General features: G+C 41.1%; 1 protein-coding gene across 1 annotated transcript in view; it reads right to left on the bottom strand.

Moving 5' to 3' along the window:
* The window catches only part of sos2 (son of sevenless homolog 2), a 62,629-nt gene that overhangs the window by 18,085 nt on the left and 25,091 nt on the right, over positions 1 to 19,453 (bottom strand). The window contains exons 2-7 of the mRNA XM_083791151.1: positions 10,068 to 10,193; positions 8,047 to 8,178; positions 7,675 to 7,839; positions 6,204 to 6,410; positions 2,808 to 2,951; positions 1,640 to 1,750 (exon numbers count right to left, since the gene is read on the bottom strand). Of these exons, the coding sequence (XP_083647277.1) occupies positions 1,640 to 1,750; positions 2,808 to 2,951; positions 6,204 to 6,410; positions 7,675 to 7,839; positions 8,047 to 8,178; positions 10,068 to 10,193 (885 nt within the window). The remainder of the gene's footprint in view (positions 1 to 1,639; positions 1,751 to 2,807; positions 2,952 to 6,203; positions 6,411 to 7,674; positions 7,840 to 8,046; positions 8,179 to 10,067; positions 10,194 to 19,453) is intronic.

Here is a 19,453-nt window from a genome sequence, read left to right as displayed (position 1 = left end):
AACACACAGAATGACCTACTTGAGTTTTCATATTAAACAAACATTTACAATACAGCTATGTTTACAGTCATTTGTGCCATATACGATAGTGGAGATTGACAGCCAAGATGGGACAGAGAAAGGGGAAAAGAGGATGTGACAATGGTCGATATGGACAAAAGTATTATCACGATATTTTTTCAAGCCATATCACGATAAACGATATTATCACGATATTTTTTCAAGCCGTATCACGATAAACGATATTATCACGATATTTCTTTGCACGTTTTTGAGGAGCAGGTTTATTGTTTGTTTTTAGTTCAATGTTTGTTTTAAAAACGCCATTGACAATGAAGAGAAATTAATGTTTGTTTTGTCCCTAACAAACATTAAATCCCATTAACAATAAAGAGAATGTAATGTTTGTTTTGACACCGTTTGTTTTACATCATCATTACATCAACTAATCATAGCAATCAGAGCACCCCGCCCTCACTTCACACGGGTGTGATGTTCCAATTTACTTAGCAGTTAAACGTAACAAAAAACTAAAAGAAATACCATTTAGTAGACCCAGAAAAATGCGGGCAAAAATATTATTATTATTTAATGTTGATTATACGATGGAATATGCTGGGTTTTATGTGAATTTATGCGGCAAAATAGATGTATAATATAATCACTTTAAAAAAAGTGATTAACCTACACACTATGGTATTGGTTTGGTTGGGGTCCAGCATTTCCAGGGGGTCCCCAGCTAAATTTATGAATATCATAAATATCTATTTAACCACTTTATTCATACACATTGGCTATTTGAAAATAGACGATCTACAAGCTCACACACAAAATATTTTTCAGATGGGGGTCCGCAGTCAAATGCATATTCATTTAGGGGGCCTAAATGGGGACCATGCTGTGCTCAATAAACTTTAGTGAGCACAGCAGAGCCATGCAAAACGTCTGCCTTTCATGATTTTCAAGGCAAAAAAAAGCAAAGCTTTGTCAACACTCTGCCTTCATTTACTGCACTTCAAGGCAAAAAGAATACATCATGTCATTCCTTAGAGAAGTGAAACTCTGGTTTATTTATGTTGTGGTTTTTAACCTCTCTATAAAGGGATTTAAAATGTTATGCTTGCAAGTGTTGATCCCATCTGCTTACTATATAATACTATAACGCTTTGCTGAGGAGTTTGTTTGCTGGATACGTTTTTGAACGTGGCGACATTTACACAGAGTATGCTACCATCAATGGACGCACGTCGCTCAAAGTAGGATTCCCTTTAAATTGTCATTATGAAAGTTACTTGAATTTTGGCGGAGCAGATTAATGTAGGCTACGAGTGTGCGACGTGAGTGTAGACTCCTGCTTCCCTCTCTGCCCAGAAGAAATGCCAGGACAACTCAAAGAAAAGGTTTAAGCATAAGTCAATGTGTGCATGGATGAAAAACATTTCCATACAAAGATTTTGGTCACTGTGTTACAAGTTCCAGACCTTGTTTTTGCATTTCAAGCATTAGATCTGAAAACAAACAAATGTATTTCCTAAACAAACGTGACAGACTAAAGGCCCTGTAGTTAACCAACTAAACTACTGTAACTAAATGCCCTTCAACTCTCACTGCGTCCAGAACTGTTTGCTGAAGGTCTTACCTGGAAGTACAGACAGACAGTGGATCGTGCCATCAGGTTGTTGAAGTGCTCCTGGAACTCCTTACTAAGGATGTCCTGAGACAAGGTCTCATATGGGTCAAACGCCTGCTCCTAGAGGAACAAACAGGGAAGAGACTCTTGAGCCTCCACGGAGACTTTACAGGGATGACATTGGCTACGTTTACATGGACAGTTAAATCCCCTTTTCATTCAGAATAAAAGTTAAATCCTATTAAAAGTTGTCATGTAAACACCTACAAAAACTTAAAATCGGAATGAAAATGGCCAATCTGATTTAAACTTAGATCTGATGTAACTGACCGGTTTATTCCATTTTTAAATCCTATTGAAACAATTGTGGACTCATTCGGATTTAAGTTCATTCTGGTCTTTCTGTGCATGCTATTTTCCATGTAATTGGTATGGCTATATTATGCTCTTGTTTTGCGATTAATTATAAGAAACTAGCAACCTCTCATAGGCTACAGGATACATCAAATATAAAGTAATATGGCATAAAAGTGTTTTATTATTATTATTTTGTTTTACCTGAAATGTAGTGGAGTAGAAGTAAAAGTATTGGAAATTGGAAATACTCAAGTAAAGTAGAAATACCTCAAAATTTAACCTCAATTTTTTACTAAAGTAAATACTTATTTACTTTCCACCACTGGACGTAAACATATCCGCCCCGCCCCATATCCAATCAGAAGCCTTCCCAGCCCCAAACCTGATGTGGAATGAAATAATGGGATTTAAAAGTATTGTCCATGTAAACACTCATTCGGAATGACCATTTCCCATGTAAACACGCAGCAAAAAACTTACTTCTGAATGAATTAATTCTGAAGTTTTCATTCTGAATGAAAAAGCCCTCATGTAACCGCAGCCAGTGGACCGAGTGCTTTCATGTGCATGTAACCTTGGATGCTGCCTTGTGTCCTTGTTAAGGTGATTAGTGAATTTCTGTTTCCGATTAACTTCTACCCAAATAATCAGGGAACGTCTGAATTTGAAGACCCAAGGGTTTTTCCAGGTCAGGACAGGCAGACTTCCATATACCTCTGCACAGTAGCAGAATACACTATAGGAACCTTTTTGAAACCACTTCCCCTTCTATAGAACACACTAGAGCCTGCAGCACTGCTACATTACGTATCATGTGTACCTCTGCCAGGTCCTCAAAGCAGCTACCGACCAAAGGGTGCGGGCTGCCATCGGCCGTCATCTCCACGGCGTCTTCGATCAGACCGAGGAGCTTCAGTGTCAACTCATGGATGTCCATGATGTTGCTGAAGATAACCTCCACATCCTGGGAAAACAAGGATTAGTCATTAACAGAGTGAAACTGGATATAGTGAGGGGTGACTGAATTGAACTTGGAAAAATATTGACACAAAATATTTGAGGGAACTGATCTATAATAAGGTACTGTGAGTGAAGTAAAAAAAGGCTTTTCTGCCTTTATTGATAGTTTCAAGTGGAGATTGACAGGAAAGAGGGAGAGAGAGAAGGGGAGAGAGACATGCAGCAAAGGTCGTCATGATCGGGACTCGAACACGCAACACGCTGTCAGGCCAGAGCCTATTATGTGGTATGCACCTGAACCACTAGGCCAGCGGGCGCCCCACATTTGACATTTCTGAGACCGTTCATGTTCATGGAGGTTCATGGATTCTAACATGTATTCTATTGCTAGTTTATATATATAATATATATACAAATAACCTAATCTTAAAAAAATAAACTGCATAGCAGAGCTTGTAGATCTGCTATTTTCGGTGCACGACATGCTTCCATCGAATCCAAATGACCGAAATCAGTCGTGGTGACTGAGAAATGTAATTGGATATATACTATATTCACTACTATATATATATATATATATAGTAGCCAGTCATGACTGAGATGAACAGAAATGGCTGGTGGCATTTACCAAGAATACACAAGCTGTTAAGTAACTATCCTTTGTGGTGGCAAAACAGGCAGTGCTGTTCTGCAACAAGATGAATACAGGAAGGAACATTCTTTACAGTACATTGCATGTTCTTATCAGGAGCTACCTACAGTGAGGGGCATGTCACAATTGTGGTCATCGAATTTGTGACCTTTTGTCAAAAGGTAGGTCACTCTAACAAGTAGGCCACACTGTCAACCTTATATATATTTTTTTTACATTGCGTTTATTGAGTCTGGGGAATTTGACACACTCACAGGTCATTCAGGAATGGAGTGAAGTAAATAAACAAGGTGTCTATTGTCTAACTAGGATCACACTTTTATTTTAACAGAAATAATAAATAATAAAAGAAACACATAGTTGGAGTGAAGGATGGTGGAATGGTAACTAAATTACCATTTAAAAAGGTGTAAGATTTGTCACACACGTTACCACAGTGAAATTTGTTCTCTGCATTTGTCCCATCTCTTGGAGCGGTGAGCCACAGCCAAGGAGCAGTGAGCTGCAGCCGTGCTGCACTCGGGAATCATTTGATTCGTTGATTTGACCCCCCAATCCAACCCATTGATGCTGAGTGCCAAGTAGGGGGGCATTGGGTCCCATTTTTACAGTCTTTGGTATGACCCGGCCAGGGATCGAATCTCGACCTCCCAGTTTCAGGGTGGACACTCTAACCACAAGGCCACTGTTTTTTAACAGCTAAAAGTAGTAGCAAAAACGCTGTTGAAATTCAGTTGAAATCTCCAGATCAGGCAAGGAAATTTGATCACACAAAGTGAAAAATCACACCCATGTGAAGTGACACTCAAACACTAAACATTGTCCATTCATTGTCATTTAATGTTTGTGTAGGACAAAGTTTGTGCACAGTCAGTAGGGGCTATCACCCCTCAAAACATATGTTCAAATAATATCATCAAGGTGCCCTTGAGCAGTACGCTCACCCCTAAACTGAAGCTAATCACTGGGCTAATACTAGCATTCAGCAGTGAGAAACAGGGTGTTGCTGAAATAGAATATTTAGACTCAGCTAACCTGCCCTGGATAAATAAGTTTAAAAAAAGATCCATGATGACAACATACAGTGGAGGCTGTAAAAAAGCAGGACTAATTTGCTTGCAAGCCTGAGAGTGAGAGTGAGAGTGAGAGTGAGAGTGAGAGAGAAAGAGAGAGAGAGAGAGAGAGAGAGAGAGAGAGAGAGAAAAGGAATCATCCATCAAAATGATGAGAAACAACTGAAAATAGAATGTGGAGATTATTGGCTGGCCCAGCATGAACAGAAGTTCGGTCCTGTCATTATTTGACCAGAGCACTTTCTCGACTACTCTCCCAAGTAATTTGAGATTATGCCGTGTTTCACCAGACATAATTGAGGTTATTTTGGCAGGGGCTGCACATGTTGTTCCTGTCTCACAGTAATTACATGTTCTGCGTTCCACAGGGCCTGCGATAGGACCATCCTCCTCACCCAAACGATACCGCAAATTACCCAACCCAAAATATGCAAAGCCGCAGCCAGAAGCCCATAAAAAACGTTACTTTTCCACTCAGTCTTTCTCAACCCACTGAGCGACCAATCAGCTTCAGTGTTTAGGTTTTAATAAGCCCACCCTGCCTTACTTCCACCCACTACCAGCATGTTTGAGACATAATATTGTCCATCTCTTCTTTTTTTCCTCTCTCCTTTTTTAAAGACTTAACTTTATTGTGATAGGACAGAGATGATACAGCAAAACGAGGGTGGAGAGAGGCCGACATGCAACTCAAACTTCCTGGCATGGTGCCCAGTTTTTTCAGTGCGGCGTGCCTTAAGGTGAGAATGGTTTCAGTGAATGTGGCAAGTAGCAGCAGGACGATCTTTCACATCACTGAAGAAAATTGCTGAGGCAAAAGCTACTTTTTCCTAAGAAGGCCGTCAGTAAAGTACTGCCTCCGTTTTTACCTTTCAAAGCAGATTGTAAAGTCAACAGAGTTCCACTGTGAACGATTAGCAGCTAGTTAATTACAGCATTTCAGCTGTAATCTTTAAATGTTCTTATGCTGGATTTGTTCAGCTCAGTTAAGTAAGTCATCAAACTGCAGTTGGAGAGCATTGTTGAGCGTTGCTGTTGAGAGGGTTTTACTGTGAGCTCTTGTCGTGGCTCCTGTTCTCCCCCAAGGCTGTACAATATTGACAAAATAAATCATCTTGCAATTCTTCAGCTGAACAGATGAATTTGCTGCTCAGCAGAAAATATAATTTTGGTTGTAGAAGGCAGCTTGTTCAATTTGAATACAATTAAAGGGAGAACTGTTTTTGTAGGCCAGCGATGGCTACTCGGGAACAATGCAAGTTAGGAGCGATGCAAGTTGGGAATGCATGCACTGCACATTTTTGCAATACCCGTTGTACTCGTTGTCGGTACATATGTTGTACCCAGTACGGTACCCATGACCATAGTACTTAGTAGCAAGTCTATGACGTCAGAACTATAATTTCATATTGATGACTATTGCCATATATGAGTATAAAAGGGACACAGAAATACTTCCAACAAACTCAACCTTCAATCTTCAGATCACTGAATACAAGAGTATGAGGTAATCATGCAAAACTGTCCTCACCTGAGGCGTGAAGATTTTGTTGTTGGACAAAAAGTGATGCCGGAACACTTTGATGATGAGGTCGAGTTCTCTCAGGTACTGTCGTTCCTCTGCGATCTCCTGCCTCACCTGGTCGTCATAGGTCAGCTCCCCGGAAGAGGAGGGCTCCTCTGTGCACTGGGACACCAAACCAATATCCTCCTCCTGGTCAAACATATCCATCAGCACCTGGAGATGGAAAGGCACATGTTAGATGAAGGGAAACTATAAAAACTGGTCAAACATTAGCCAATTAACCCCCTTATGGCTATTGACGTAATTAATCAATAAATCCTTTATGGCTATTGACGTAATCGTTTAATCACTTGTAATAGGGAGCTTAATATAACAAAATGTAGCAACTTTTAGCTTGTTTGGCTAACGGCCGATGTAATCTACCTAAAACCGGCCGAAATCCGCGCGTGCACAGTCGATCACGCACGTGGTCTTTATGTGCATCGCTGCGTAAAATGCGATATTTTGGGCTTGATTAGAGCTTAATTTGACTTAGTTAAAATAAACAATGATCGCTTAGCATCCTGGACATCCGATAGTGCTGCACAGTCCAAAGCTAGTACCGGATGTTATTGTTCCTTAAAACGGAAGTGACATCGCCATATTCGCATAATGGTGACGTTACCGCCACCTTCAGGACTGAGTGTCTAATACTATAGGATTGCCGTGTGAGAATGAGATGTAGTGTGTATATCACAGATTTTTCTATTGGCATTAAAATGACGAATTAAACATATGAATAGTGCAGGCAGAAGGCACAATCCACTGTTAATTAGGCTGGCCATAAGCCAGTTAATATAATATATATATATATATATATATATATATATATATATATATATATATATATATATATAAAGAGTAAAAAAAAGCTGATCTACAAGCCAAGATGTGAGCTTGTAGATAAGCTATTTTCACAATATTTATCTGTGGAACCGAGTCAAACTAAAAGAAATGCCTCAACTCCCACAATTCCAAGTTTATTCCTATAGAGTATTGTTGCTGCTGTGCATCAGAATGACCTCAATCCCACCGTCCCAATGTGAAGAGGCCAGCCTATGTAAAAAAATTCAACTCATTTTAGGCATTGATCTCCAGCTCCACTCAGAACTGGCACTTGACACAGAACAAACTGTGAAGTGTTATGTCAACATTTTCTAAAGAGAACCTCATCACCACAGATTCAGACTAAAAATCTGCAATGTTGCTCTTTAAAATCTTATTTGTTTTGAAATGTTTAGGCTTTGTTAGATAAGACGGCGGAGCTGAGAATACAAGACAGGTCCTCCACTCAGGACTTTGCGATTCATGGGGTCAGTGCATAACTGTTTGAGCCAAGGAGATGTCCCAACCATAATGTAATGAAAGCAATTCTGATTACTATTTTTTTTTTTTTAAGAAAAAAGAAAAGACTCATACACAGAACTTTAGAACCTACTTTGTCTGCACACATGGACACCTTGATGTCCTGCTGGCTGATTTCATAGTGCCGGATGTTGCCGACATAATTGCCAGCCAGCTTCAGTATGTCTGCTGATATGTATTCGAGCACAGCTACGATGTACAAGGAGACATGGTAGTCAACCTTATATCCCAGGACCTCCTGTTCAGAGAAAAGAGGGTGATTCATATAGTATGTTGCCCGAAAGGAAGAAAAATACATATGCCGACTAAACCATCATGCCGTCTATCAACATTGAATGACAAACCCCTGGTAATGATTTCAATCCAAAATGGTGTGGAACATTTTGGAACACAACTCATCAAATCTTGGAAAGACTGGTGGCCTAAGCTGGGTTGGGGTCTTTACCTTAAGCAGAGGATGTATCTTGTCCACCGGGAGAAGTAAAGGGTTTCTCCGCTTGCGTTTTTCAATAGCTGATTGGGCGTCAGCTATAGCCCACTTATCGATAGGGTGGGGAAAGGTCTTCTGGACACGTTCCTGGAAAGGAGAATGGAGACTTAAAGGTATATTCAGTGATTTCACTTAATTCAAATATCACTTATTTTTTTGTTTTGTTGTGATAATCCTCCCTACTATAGAGTGTGCTGGCCATATAAGGAGTTCCTCCCTGTCCCCAGTTAACCCCTGGGGGTCAAAAAACCTTAGGTTTCGTTTTTGACTCTCTATCCTGATTGGACGAAAGGCTGGGTCCCACAGCCAAAAACTAAACCTAAGGTTTTTTGAGTGAAATCACTGAATATACCTTTAAGGTTCGTTCAGATTTGAGTAGTTAGAACGGCGCGATTACATATAAAGTCAATGCAATCTTTGAAAATGTACAGCAGGGGCGCCCACACTTTTTAGACTTGAGAGCTACCTTCAAAATGCCCAGCTAAAGGAGATCTACCCACCCAAACAATTTCTATCTTGCTGAGGGTGTAAATTGAATTTGTTGTTTTTTTAGTAGGCCTATATAACTTTGTAATGCTACTGAGGTTTGTGCGCAACACTTTTGAAAACATGGAAGATGTTTGTGGGTTTGAGCTGACAGGCACTTTTTGATGTCAAAAGTCAAGTCGCCTTAATTCAAGTGGCAGATGCCTACTTTAAATTTAAATTATATATTTCTGTGATCTACCTGCACAGTCTTTGTGATCTACTGGTAGATCACGATCTACCTTTTAGGGTACAGTTTGATATACAGTACATTAGTAGTAGCAGTAATTATGTTAAATAAATTGAACCGAGCCATCGTGGGTGAAGAGTGGGTCCATTTGGTTACACTCCCAAAGTTAAATTACTGTGTATACAGCTAATCGGCACACAACGCGAGAGAAAGGGACTTTTTTTACCAACACTGATCTCCGCGAGCAAAGTGAAGTGATTGAAGCGACTGGAAACAAATATATATCTTCATGTTTGAACGCAACTTTAGACATTGCAATCTACATAACACATAATGCATTGTGCACGCATACACCCATGTATTTATAATGTGACACAGGTGGGAATCAGTGTGTCACGTGTTACAGCTGGTCGCGAAGATTACATCGTTCTCAGAAGACACACTTTAAAATTAGATATATTTTAAAAGTTGCAAGTACATTCACAACTCACAGGCGAGATCTGTGAAAGCATCTCATCAGTTAAATGACCCATTATGACTCTTAACATTTTTAGAACACCCTCTGCAGAAGAACACTGATGTAGAAGTTAGCACGTGGTTCAGGAATGAGACAGTTACAGATGATACCAATTAAGGTTCTGTTCCATTTAGTGTGCAGTGGTTCTCAAACTTTTTAATTTCAAGGACCCCCATAACTCTGAGAGTACAAATGGAACGAAATTGTTCCATTTGTACACTCTCAGAATTACTCACCCATACTCAGGGCCATTTGGAACCCACTCAAGGACACTTTGAGACCCACTGGGGTAGCAGAATAGCAGCACCCTGACTGACCAGAATGGAACAGAGCCTTCATTAGTATCATCTGTAACACCTCTGAAGGGAAGGGGCAGTATTGATTTGGAATGGACTAGTGGACAAGAGATCCAGTAAAAGTCATTTTACACTTGCTGCATGCTGAAAACAGCAGATCTACGGCAATTTTCAAGTGTAAAATCAGCCATTACGTTACGACGGCATCAACATTTTTGTTGACTGAATCAACTATAGATGTAGTCAACTAAAATCTTATGATATTTAGTCGACTAAAACTAGACTCGACTAACACTCGACTAACACTGAAACATTCCAGGTGACTAAAATGCAACTAAAACTAAATGAAAGCTATTCAAGAGACTATGACAAAATTTGCGGCCAAAATCAACACTGGGAAGGGGCCCAAGTTCTTTCCAAAATGGCATGTGTGCATAGAGCCCATTACCTCCACGTCCTGTACAGAGCGGGGCTGGGCCACACACAGCATGTTGAGGAGCTGGAGGATCAACTCCTCGATGTGCTGCAGAGCGTCTTCCTTGGCCGACAGGTTTGGGTGAACTTGCATCTGCACCTGGAAAACCAGAGACAAATGTAGGGGAGACGTTAACGACGGGATTACAGACATGTTTATGTTCCAGTGCCACAGCTCTATGAGAAAAGATGCAACAAACAAATATTTCTTTTATTTAATTTAACTAAATAAAAATGTAATCATCATGGCACGGAGTGGCTCCCATATGGATTACGGATTTCTGAGGCCTACTGGCAGGCATGCAAAGTGTGGGATCATTGGTCCCTCACTTTGTGAGATTTGCTCTAGAATGGATACACAGACACACACGGACCCTATAGATCCCTAATAGATGGCTATCCTCTTGCAGACCCATAGTGAAACATTGTGACATTGATGCAGAGACAGTGTTCACACTTTAAGCCCACCAAATGAACTCGGAGCGATTAGGCAGAATTCTTTGTGCATATTATACCTACCATATAAACAATCAGGGCTGGCCCGACGGACAGGCGAAACAGTTTCCTGCCTAGGGTGCCAGGTCGACTAGGATGCTATGTAGCCCTCAAAAAATACATTACATTGCGCAGGGGTGCCTTCGACAAAGCTTGCCTAGGGCTCTGACAGACCCCTCTGAAACGAACCCTACCCAATTATTGGGAGTGGTCCGAGTACTGTACACTTCAATTCTGTGTTGTGGTTTGCTTAAACTGTTCATTGTTAAGCACTAAAGGTTAGTTTTGCCTTTTCCATTTTATTTTAGCCTTGCGAGGTTTGCCGTACATAACATGCTATTGCACCAGGAAGCTCGAAAAATCTAAACCATGGCTGCCGTTAACACCAAAGACTAGTGGACGTCGGACGAGAAGTATTTTGGTGCGAGGAGGAAATGACATGTATCTTGATATAGAATGAAGACAAAAGGGCATGAAAGGGCAACTGTCAATACACAGAATTGCTAAGGTTTTACAATTCATATGAAATCAAGGAACTTCATTAGAACTGCAGTGCTGCATCAAAGTAAGTAGGCTATATCAAAAGTACTTTTATTTACCATACAGAAAAAGCAGAGAATCCTGACATAAGACACACAACCCTTTTGTGACAATGAGAATTTGAAAGCAAAAATAACTGATCCCCTTCTTGTTGTTCCACTTTTTGGTCCACTTTAAGAGAAGTAGAGGACTGAGGGCTCATTTAAAAAAAGGACTAGCCCTGTAGCCCATAATAGGTAAACTTAGTTTGCTATTCTATTGGTAAGAAAGTGTCAGGTAGCACTTAGTTTACTGCAATTTTGTATATTTAGTTATGACTGTGGTATGCAGTTAAAACAATCAACTGGGCCCAGGCCGTAGCGTAACGGTCTGGGCACCGGACTGGTGATCCAGTCGCGGTGTGCCGCGGGTTCGACTCCCGGACCCGACACGGCCTTTACCGCATGTCATCCCCCCATCTCTCTCCCGTTTCCTGTCAGACTACTTTCTATCCCTTAAAAAATCAATAAAGGCGTAAGCCGCAAAAAAATATCTTTAATAAAAAATAAAAAAAACAATCAACTGAATCAAGGAGGTACAAGATATATTATATCATACATTGATTTAGCAATTAGGCTTATTACCCATGGTAATGTAAGGATGTCAAGCATGCGGTTCATGAAAAACATTCTGCATAAACCTCTGGCAGCTCTGTCTGGAGTCAGAGGCAGCCTGTGTGTTGAAAAATGCCAAGTACACTGACAGGTCACTTTACAGCTTTGACATATACATGTACAGATAATAACCTGGGAGTACAAATCTTTAACACAGCACCTTCAAGCATCTTCAGCGCTAGACAAAACTATGATTTTTCTTAATACTGCTATTAATATTAATGCTGCTATAATAATAACAATGTAACACCTATGTATTTGTACACAATTAAGAAACCTTGAACTTTGTGGGCGCCCATACCCGAGGCAGGCGAAAGGGCCTTTTTGTGGCCCAAATGGCCCTGGGTTCCATTTGTACACTCTCAGGGTTAAATTAACATTGATTTTACAATATAAATTGGGGGTCCCAGAGATAGAAATGCCATTAAATGGCAGTCTAAGTCTAATATGCATGTCAAACTGGGGGGCCCTTGAAATTAAAATTGTTGAGAATCACTGCTACAGTTGTAAAAATCTTCTCTTATAAAATGTATTTCAAATGGGGTCCACGGGCCAATAGTGTCAATTTGGGGGTCCTTGACATGAAAAAGTTAGGGAACCACTACCCTAGGGTAGGTACAGTACCCTCACAAAAAAATCCTGGTCTCTAAACTAAAAGGAACTGGTTGGAATAACGTGTTCTTTCCATGCGCTACATCCGGCCGGGGAAACTCTCCCTTGTCAGGTGAAAAGAAGCAGCTTGGACTCCTCATGCATAGAAGGAAGCATGAGGTCAGTCTGCTGTCCCCCCAGGTTGGCAGAGGAAGTGTAGTGATAAAATGGGTTGCAAAATTGTGGGATAAAATTTTTATATATATATTAAAAAAACACACCCGTGTGAACTGAGTGGTGCAACTCCCCTCTCTCCCCCCCCCCCCTCCTCTCCTCTCCTCTCTCTCATTAGCAGGCAACAGTGCAGCACTAATACTATCTCTGTTTCTGCACAACAGCGCCCCTACTAGTAGTCATAGTCATATATTGGTGCTCATGAACACATAGGTGAACCAACACATAGGTGAACACGGACATTGCTGTTCCTTGATGTGGTTGCACCACAAAAAAAAACTGAACCTTGTTCTCTCAACGCACCAAATAACTTTCCAAAGAAAATCAACTGTTTTTATATGAATTTTAAACTTCAGTATTTTATTCGTGCCTCAATGCATTCATTCTCCTCAGAAGTCAACACAGCCGTGTTTTACTATTAACTATTAACAATGGATGATTGTTACCAACAAACATCGTACCACACAGAGTTCTTATCACACTCACACACACACACACACACACACACACACAGTCTATAAATTAAGACTAAATTAATTTGTGAGACTGACAATGAAACAAATTTACAGAAGCAGACAACAAAACGGCATGTGCTCAAGCCTACAAGCATCTAAGGTTCAGGTTCAGTATATCTGTCAGCCTGGACTGCACAACAGGGTTACACATATCACAAGTTCCTGCAATGTAGATTATCGGCATATGAGAATATGCTGAACCTCGACAGGAAAGCAAGGGGGGAGAGAGAGAAGGGATGACACTCAACAATCTGGTTGAATTTTGGATTTTAATTGATTACCATATTGTAAGTTTTGCATGAATTAATAATGCAGAAGATTCAGTACTGGTTCAACTTCAAATGTCTCCCCCTATTGAATAGGGGGAGACATTTGATGTCTCATATACTCATCTAGGAGAGGAGTATATTCCTCCTACCTGCTTTACCCATACTCATCTAGGACCTCCTACCTGCTTTACCCATACTAATGAGGAGTATATACCTCCTACCTGCTTTACCCATACTAATGAGGAGTATATACCTCCTACCTGCTTTACCCATACTAATGAGGAGTATATACCTCCTACCTGCTTTACCCATACTAATGAGGAGTATATACCTCCTACCTGCTTTACCCATACTAATGAGGAGTATATACCTCCTACCTGCTTTACCCATACTAATGAGAGGAGTATATACCTCCTACCTGCTTTACCCATACTAATGAGAGGAGTATATACCTCCTACCTGCTTTACCCATACTAATGAGGAGTATATACCTCCTACCTGCTTTACCCATACTAATGAGAGGAGTATATACCTCCTACCTGCTTTACCCATACTAATGAGAGGAGTATATACCTCCTACCTGCTTTACCCATACTCATGCGTACAACGTAGATTAGAATGAATTCTTTAAAATTATTTAGTCCTAGGGTCGGGATGTGAGCACTCAAAGTATTGGCAGACTTTAACCCATTCTGACCTGAGATCAGATTCATACGAGGTTTCCGCCGGACACACACTGGTCTGATGAACCCATTCTGACCTGAGATCAGATTCTAAAAATGTCAGTCGTTCTTTGATTATTCAAAAATAGCAGACCTACAAGCTCGTATCGCGCCACTCGGTGGCGCGATATGAGCTTGTAGATCTGCTATTTTTCAATAGCTAAAGCATAACATGATGCTGACCCCAAAATGGGTGCCCGGTCAGAATGGGTTAAGATATACTATGTGCTGTGTACAACACAGTATATTAGGGATCGAAATGCACTTTTACTATATACTTACTTCTATTTTTTATCAAATATTGTTTAATTCAAAGGCAATCAATGGCTAGAGCGTAGGCTATGAAGCCGCTCAGACAGTTATGGATACGCATTACGCACTATGCGGGCTGTCCTGTGCGCACTGAAAACAGCTGAATATCTACAAGCTGACTACAAGCAATAAAAAAATATTTTTCTATAAACAGAAAGGTCTGTGTCTGTAGACAGACATCATTTGATGACATACAGCGCATTTAGGGATTCAGTTTTAACCTAGAAGAATAACTCACCCTTCTATGTAGCCTATAAATTAGGATTTGATGTAATACCACTGAATACAATGCGCATGTTGAAATGCAACTGTCGGGTCAGCACGCATCATGTTGCATAATTAACTCTGTAGGCTACTTTCCCTTTCCTGCCCAAAAATAGCTGATCTACATGACTGATGAGACAGACATGGTTATGCGAGTAGAATAGAAACATGCATACGCATATAGGCCTATACTTTATTGAGGAGACATCTGTGATAATAGCTGTACAATAGTCTACAAATTTGTAAATTGAATTGTAGTCTCCTATTTCCTATCTGCTAGAGCTACTCTGAAAATATCCACAAAGCGTCACGCTGTGAGCGGTGTACAGTAGCCTACAACTATATTTGCCTTTCAATAAAACTATATATTTCAACATCATGAAACAAACAATTACTCATGTGTTTGGATATGCACCGGGAGCACACTGATTGGTTTGCAATTATGGCACAGCACCAGTGTGCTCAGAGCCTCAGAACGCACCCAGGTAGACCTATCTACTGCTTAAATATTGTATAGCCAGCCGTATAGGCCTATACTCCTAATAGGGTTCAAATAAGAAGACATACACACACACCACACCCCATCGTAAAGACGGTTATAGTCAGGGCTGCACACAACTTTTTTGGTCTAGTACTCAGAGGAGCACCTGGAGGAGTTTCTTGGTGCTCCTAAAATGTGGCGACCCGTCTCGCCGGATGGATAAAAGAGGGATGAATAACTTAAAGTAAAACAATATTTATTGGATGAGTGGGGAGTCAATGGAGGGTATTGCAACTCTAGATTTAGCCCTAGAATGGCTCTTGTTGTAGATTCATCCCATTATTAAAAAAATCTAAATTTGCTAAAATCTAGGTCCATGTGTGGTCCAGCCCTATGGAATGCATATTATAATAAAAACAACTTAATACTTCCTAAGGATAATATGAGCATCAAAGCAATATTTATATTTTTTATTATTTTGTATTTAAATAACCGATCTACTAGCTCACAACGTGTTGCGACACGTTGTGAGCTTTCAGATCGGCTATTTTTTTAACATGCGACACATCGTACGGCGAAGCATACATCAGGCTTCCCTAGTTCCCTTTAGTTTTTAGCTGAGGCGACGTACGTAGTCAGACACACATGGCTCCTCGGTGCAAAAATAAACAGTGTACACTATCCTATTTACGATAATAAGGGACAGTATGTCGAGACACGGTGATCATGTTGGGCACTGTTTCACTGTTCCACTCCACTATGTCGGAACTAAAACCTTAGTACCCGTAAAAAGTCGGTGGCCGGTGCCTAGGCTGTGAGAGACGCTAATATGGTTTCTGCCTCGGAGTTCGGCGCACCACTTATGTGCAGCCCTGGTTATAGTTACCCCTGTAAGTCGAGAACTCAAATTAGTACTGTAATTCGATCTCAAAATAGTACTGTAATTCGAGATCTCAAAAAAGTAAATTGAGATATCCAATTAGTACTGTAATTCGAGATCTCAAATTAGCATTAAAAATATATAGCCTTCTCAATTGCTCCGTAGGTGCATTCCTTCCATTCCATCTGACTAAATTCTGTTCTAAATTCAGATGGACTATACTGCTTTCTTCCAGGTTAGTCAAATAAAGCATGCATACTTTGGAATTCATACAACCCTCGGTAAGTTAAATGTGACAACACAGTGCTCTCTGCCGTGTTCTGAGAGGATGGCGAGCACTCATTGTCTGCCAACTGTGTGAAAGTGTTGCATTAAGTGTTGACTAGTTGCAGCGTCTGTTCACAGACCAGCTAGCTCTTCAAGCAAGCTGGTAAAAATCCTAAGGGCGCTCCTTCATATTAGGGCTGTTACATGATAGGTTTCTAAAGCAGTGAGTGTAGAATTCTGACTGCTGAACTACCTTGCATTTAGAAGACCCCTATCGGTAGGCAAAGATCTCTGATCGTCTTGCAAGACTACTCTGTATATAACACAAATTGCCTTAGTTGCATTGCATACTTTGGAAGGGATGCACACGCAGATTAGACACACCAACGGACCGACATGTGGAAACAACGGTCGGACATGCGGTGCTCCCGTGCTTGCGGTTAGTGTTAGGTTGTCGGTCTAATGACAGGTCTAATGACAGGTCTAATGACAGTCGGACCAATAGTATTTCTAAACTAAAGCCTTGTAAAACACAGACCTGTCTGAAGTGAGTGGTGCTGTACTGTACTGTACTGTACTGTACTGTAGGGCTGACCCAAATTAATCGATTAATCGATGTTCAATCGATACGCACGGGAATCGATTTTTTAATTTTGAATCGAATAGTCATTAAAAAAAAAGCGGCCGCTTTTGGTCTGCGAGACGGCCCCATTTGGTCCACGAGCCATGCTCGCGCCTCGCAGCAACGCCTCCTCCCCTCTCCCCGAACAACAAGGAAGTCAACACAGTCACACAGCAGCCTGCAGTCATGCCGCCACAAAATAAATCTAAAGTGTGGTTGCATTTTAGAATATGCAAGGAGAACAAAGAACAAGTGGTGTACAGTGTCAACTATGTGACAAGAAATTGGCGTATATCACATACGGGATGGCCCAAGTGGGGCGAAAAATCTGCGGTGAAATTTCACGCATGGGACAGGGGAAAAAGCCCCTGACCTCCTGGGCTCCAGGAGCGCTAATTTTAGCCGCGGTCATCCACACTTTTCTACCCCAAGAAAGAGCCTCGTCGGAAGGGTCCGAGAGCGGCGTAGACCGCGGCGCAAATTAGCGCGCCTGGAGCTCCAGGACTGGTGCTTTTTTTGGTGTTTTTGTTTCGCATCGCGCACCTCGCATTGCGTATGTATTGCGGCTTATATTCAGGTGCGGCTTATAGTCCGGAAATTACGGTACATTCACGCATTCCCAGTTCTACATAGACGGCGGAGGCAACCATGCATGCTCATCGAGAGCAGTTAGGGTTTAAGTGTCTTGCTCAAGGACACTTAGATGGGTACTCTACCTCCTGAGCCAATGCCACCCCAAACACCATGTGAGAGTCCCAATGGTTACAGAACAATTAAGACATCCAAGTAAAACAGCCCCATATGCGACCGTTTCACTTACGGCCTGACGCTCTAAAGAAGGTCAGGCCAACGAATGGAAACAGAGAAGCCTCTCCAGCCCTTTTATCTTGTCGTCATTAGGGCTGTGCCCTCTCGCTGGAATGCTGTCTGTTCAGATACTATTATGGGAGCCACAGAAGAGAGGCAAGGGGAAAGAGAAACTGTGGGAGAAGAGCAGAGTAGAAAGCGAGACTGACAATCGTTCACCGTCTGTCAGTCTCTCACACACACACTAACTTTCTCTCTGTGTTACACACACACACACACACACACACACACACAAAAGCCAGGCTGTTCACATGCTGGCGGTGGAATTACCCTGCTATAGTACAGTGGGGCGTTATGACACAATGCTGCCCGCGGCGTGCGGAATCTGAGACGGGAGGTCAAAGGTCAGCACCGACCGGGCTTCGAACATTCTTATGCTGTGACTTAACAGCGGTGCAGCGCTGGGCAGGATGTCCCCATCTCTGCACTTCAGTGGTTATTTATTACTGTAGTTATCATGCGGTGGTACTGCATGTCAAGGCCAATGACTGTAGACACTGACTCACACTTTACATTACTACATGATGCTGCTCCTTAGATGAAATAGTGTAACACATTCTCAGCTTCTCTGGTAGGGCTGAACAATTAATATCAAAATATCAAAAATCACAAAGTTAACTACTCCAAATCGCAGAGGCTGCAATCAATTGCATAAACAAAAGGAGGCTCTGAGGATCTATAGTGTTTTAGGTATGCAGTGATGTTGCACACTATATAAAAACATTAGTGGGGAAATCATTCCAGTGGACATTGCCATTTTGCTCAGGCGCATTTTTACAACATTTTAACAAATGTCAATATAACACAGGTTTGAATCATTTATTACTGTTGTGTTGAGCAGACTTGCAGGATAACACTTTTCGATGGACGCACTTCAATAAGAGCAACTTATTGAAACATGATCATCTTTGCCATCATTTAGCAAGTCAATAATCGTGATTATGTTAAAATAATAATTATTGATATAATAAGAGTTACTGTTTATAAGCTGAAGCCTACTACTGGCCAACAAACAACTGCAGGTGTAAGTTCTCCTTCTATAGGCCTATATGAGTACATCTACATGGCCTGTGTTTAGCTCTGCTTCAACTTAGTGTTATATATTCTGCCCCAACCTACATACATGTGGTATACAGTACAGTAGTATAAAGTAGTAGCCTGAGCTAACGTGTTAGGTTTCTGGTCTAGAGGGGCGGGTCGCGGCTCAGATTTGCGCACGCCCTGATTGGATCTCATCGATCTGTCTGTCACCCCCGGCCCCTCCTCTCCCCCTAGTGCAGCGCTACGTCACATCATTTGGAGCGACGCCCACCCGGAAGGGTTGACTCACACTTTTAGACCAGAGCGGCCAATGCGTTCCTCCAGGCTTTCAATTTTTGCACCAACAAAAATGAAAGCCTGGTACCGAGGCTAATAAAGTAGTAGATACTGTATTTTATGTTCTACGTTATATACCATAATGGTATACTTAAAGGGACACTTCACCCCTTTTGCAACAAGATCTTATTTTAATGTTTCTTGTATCCCAAACATCATTAAAATAAGATCCGATATATTTTTTTCTTTGTATTTGAGATAATTCATCGATTTAGTTTTCTTTCACAAATAAAGTAAGTTTTCCATTTGGCAAATTATTTAATTGCTCATG

This window comes from Protomyctophum parallelum (genome assembly GCF_964188405.1).
Source record: "Protomyctophum parallelum genome assembly, chromosome: 20".
Lineage (NCBI taxonomy): Eukaryota > Metazoa > Chordata > Actinopteri > Myctophiformes > Myctophidae > Protomyctophum > Protomyctophum parallelum.
Note: the sequence above shows the minus strand (reverse complement) of the source record. Positions and strands in the feature narration are given on the sequence as shown.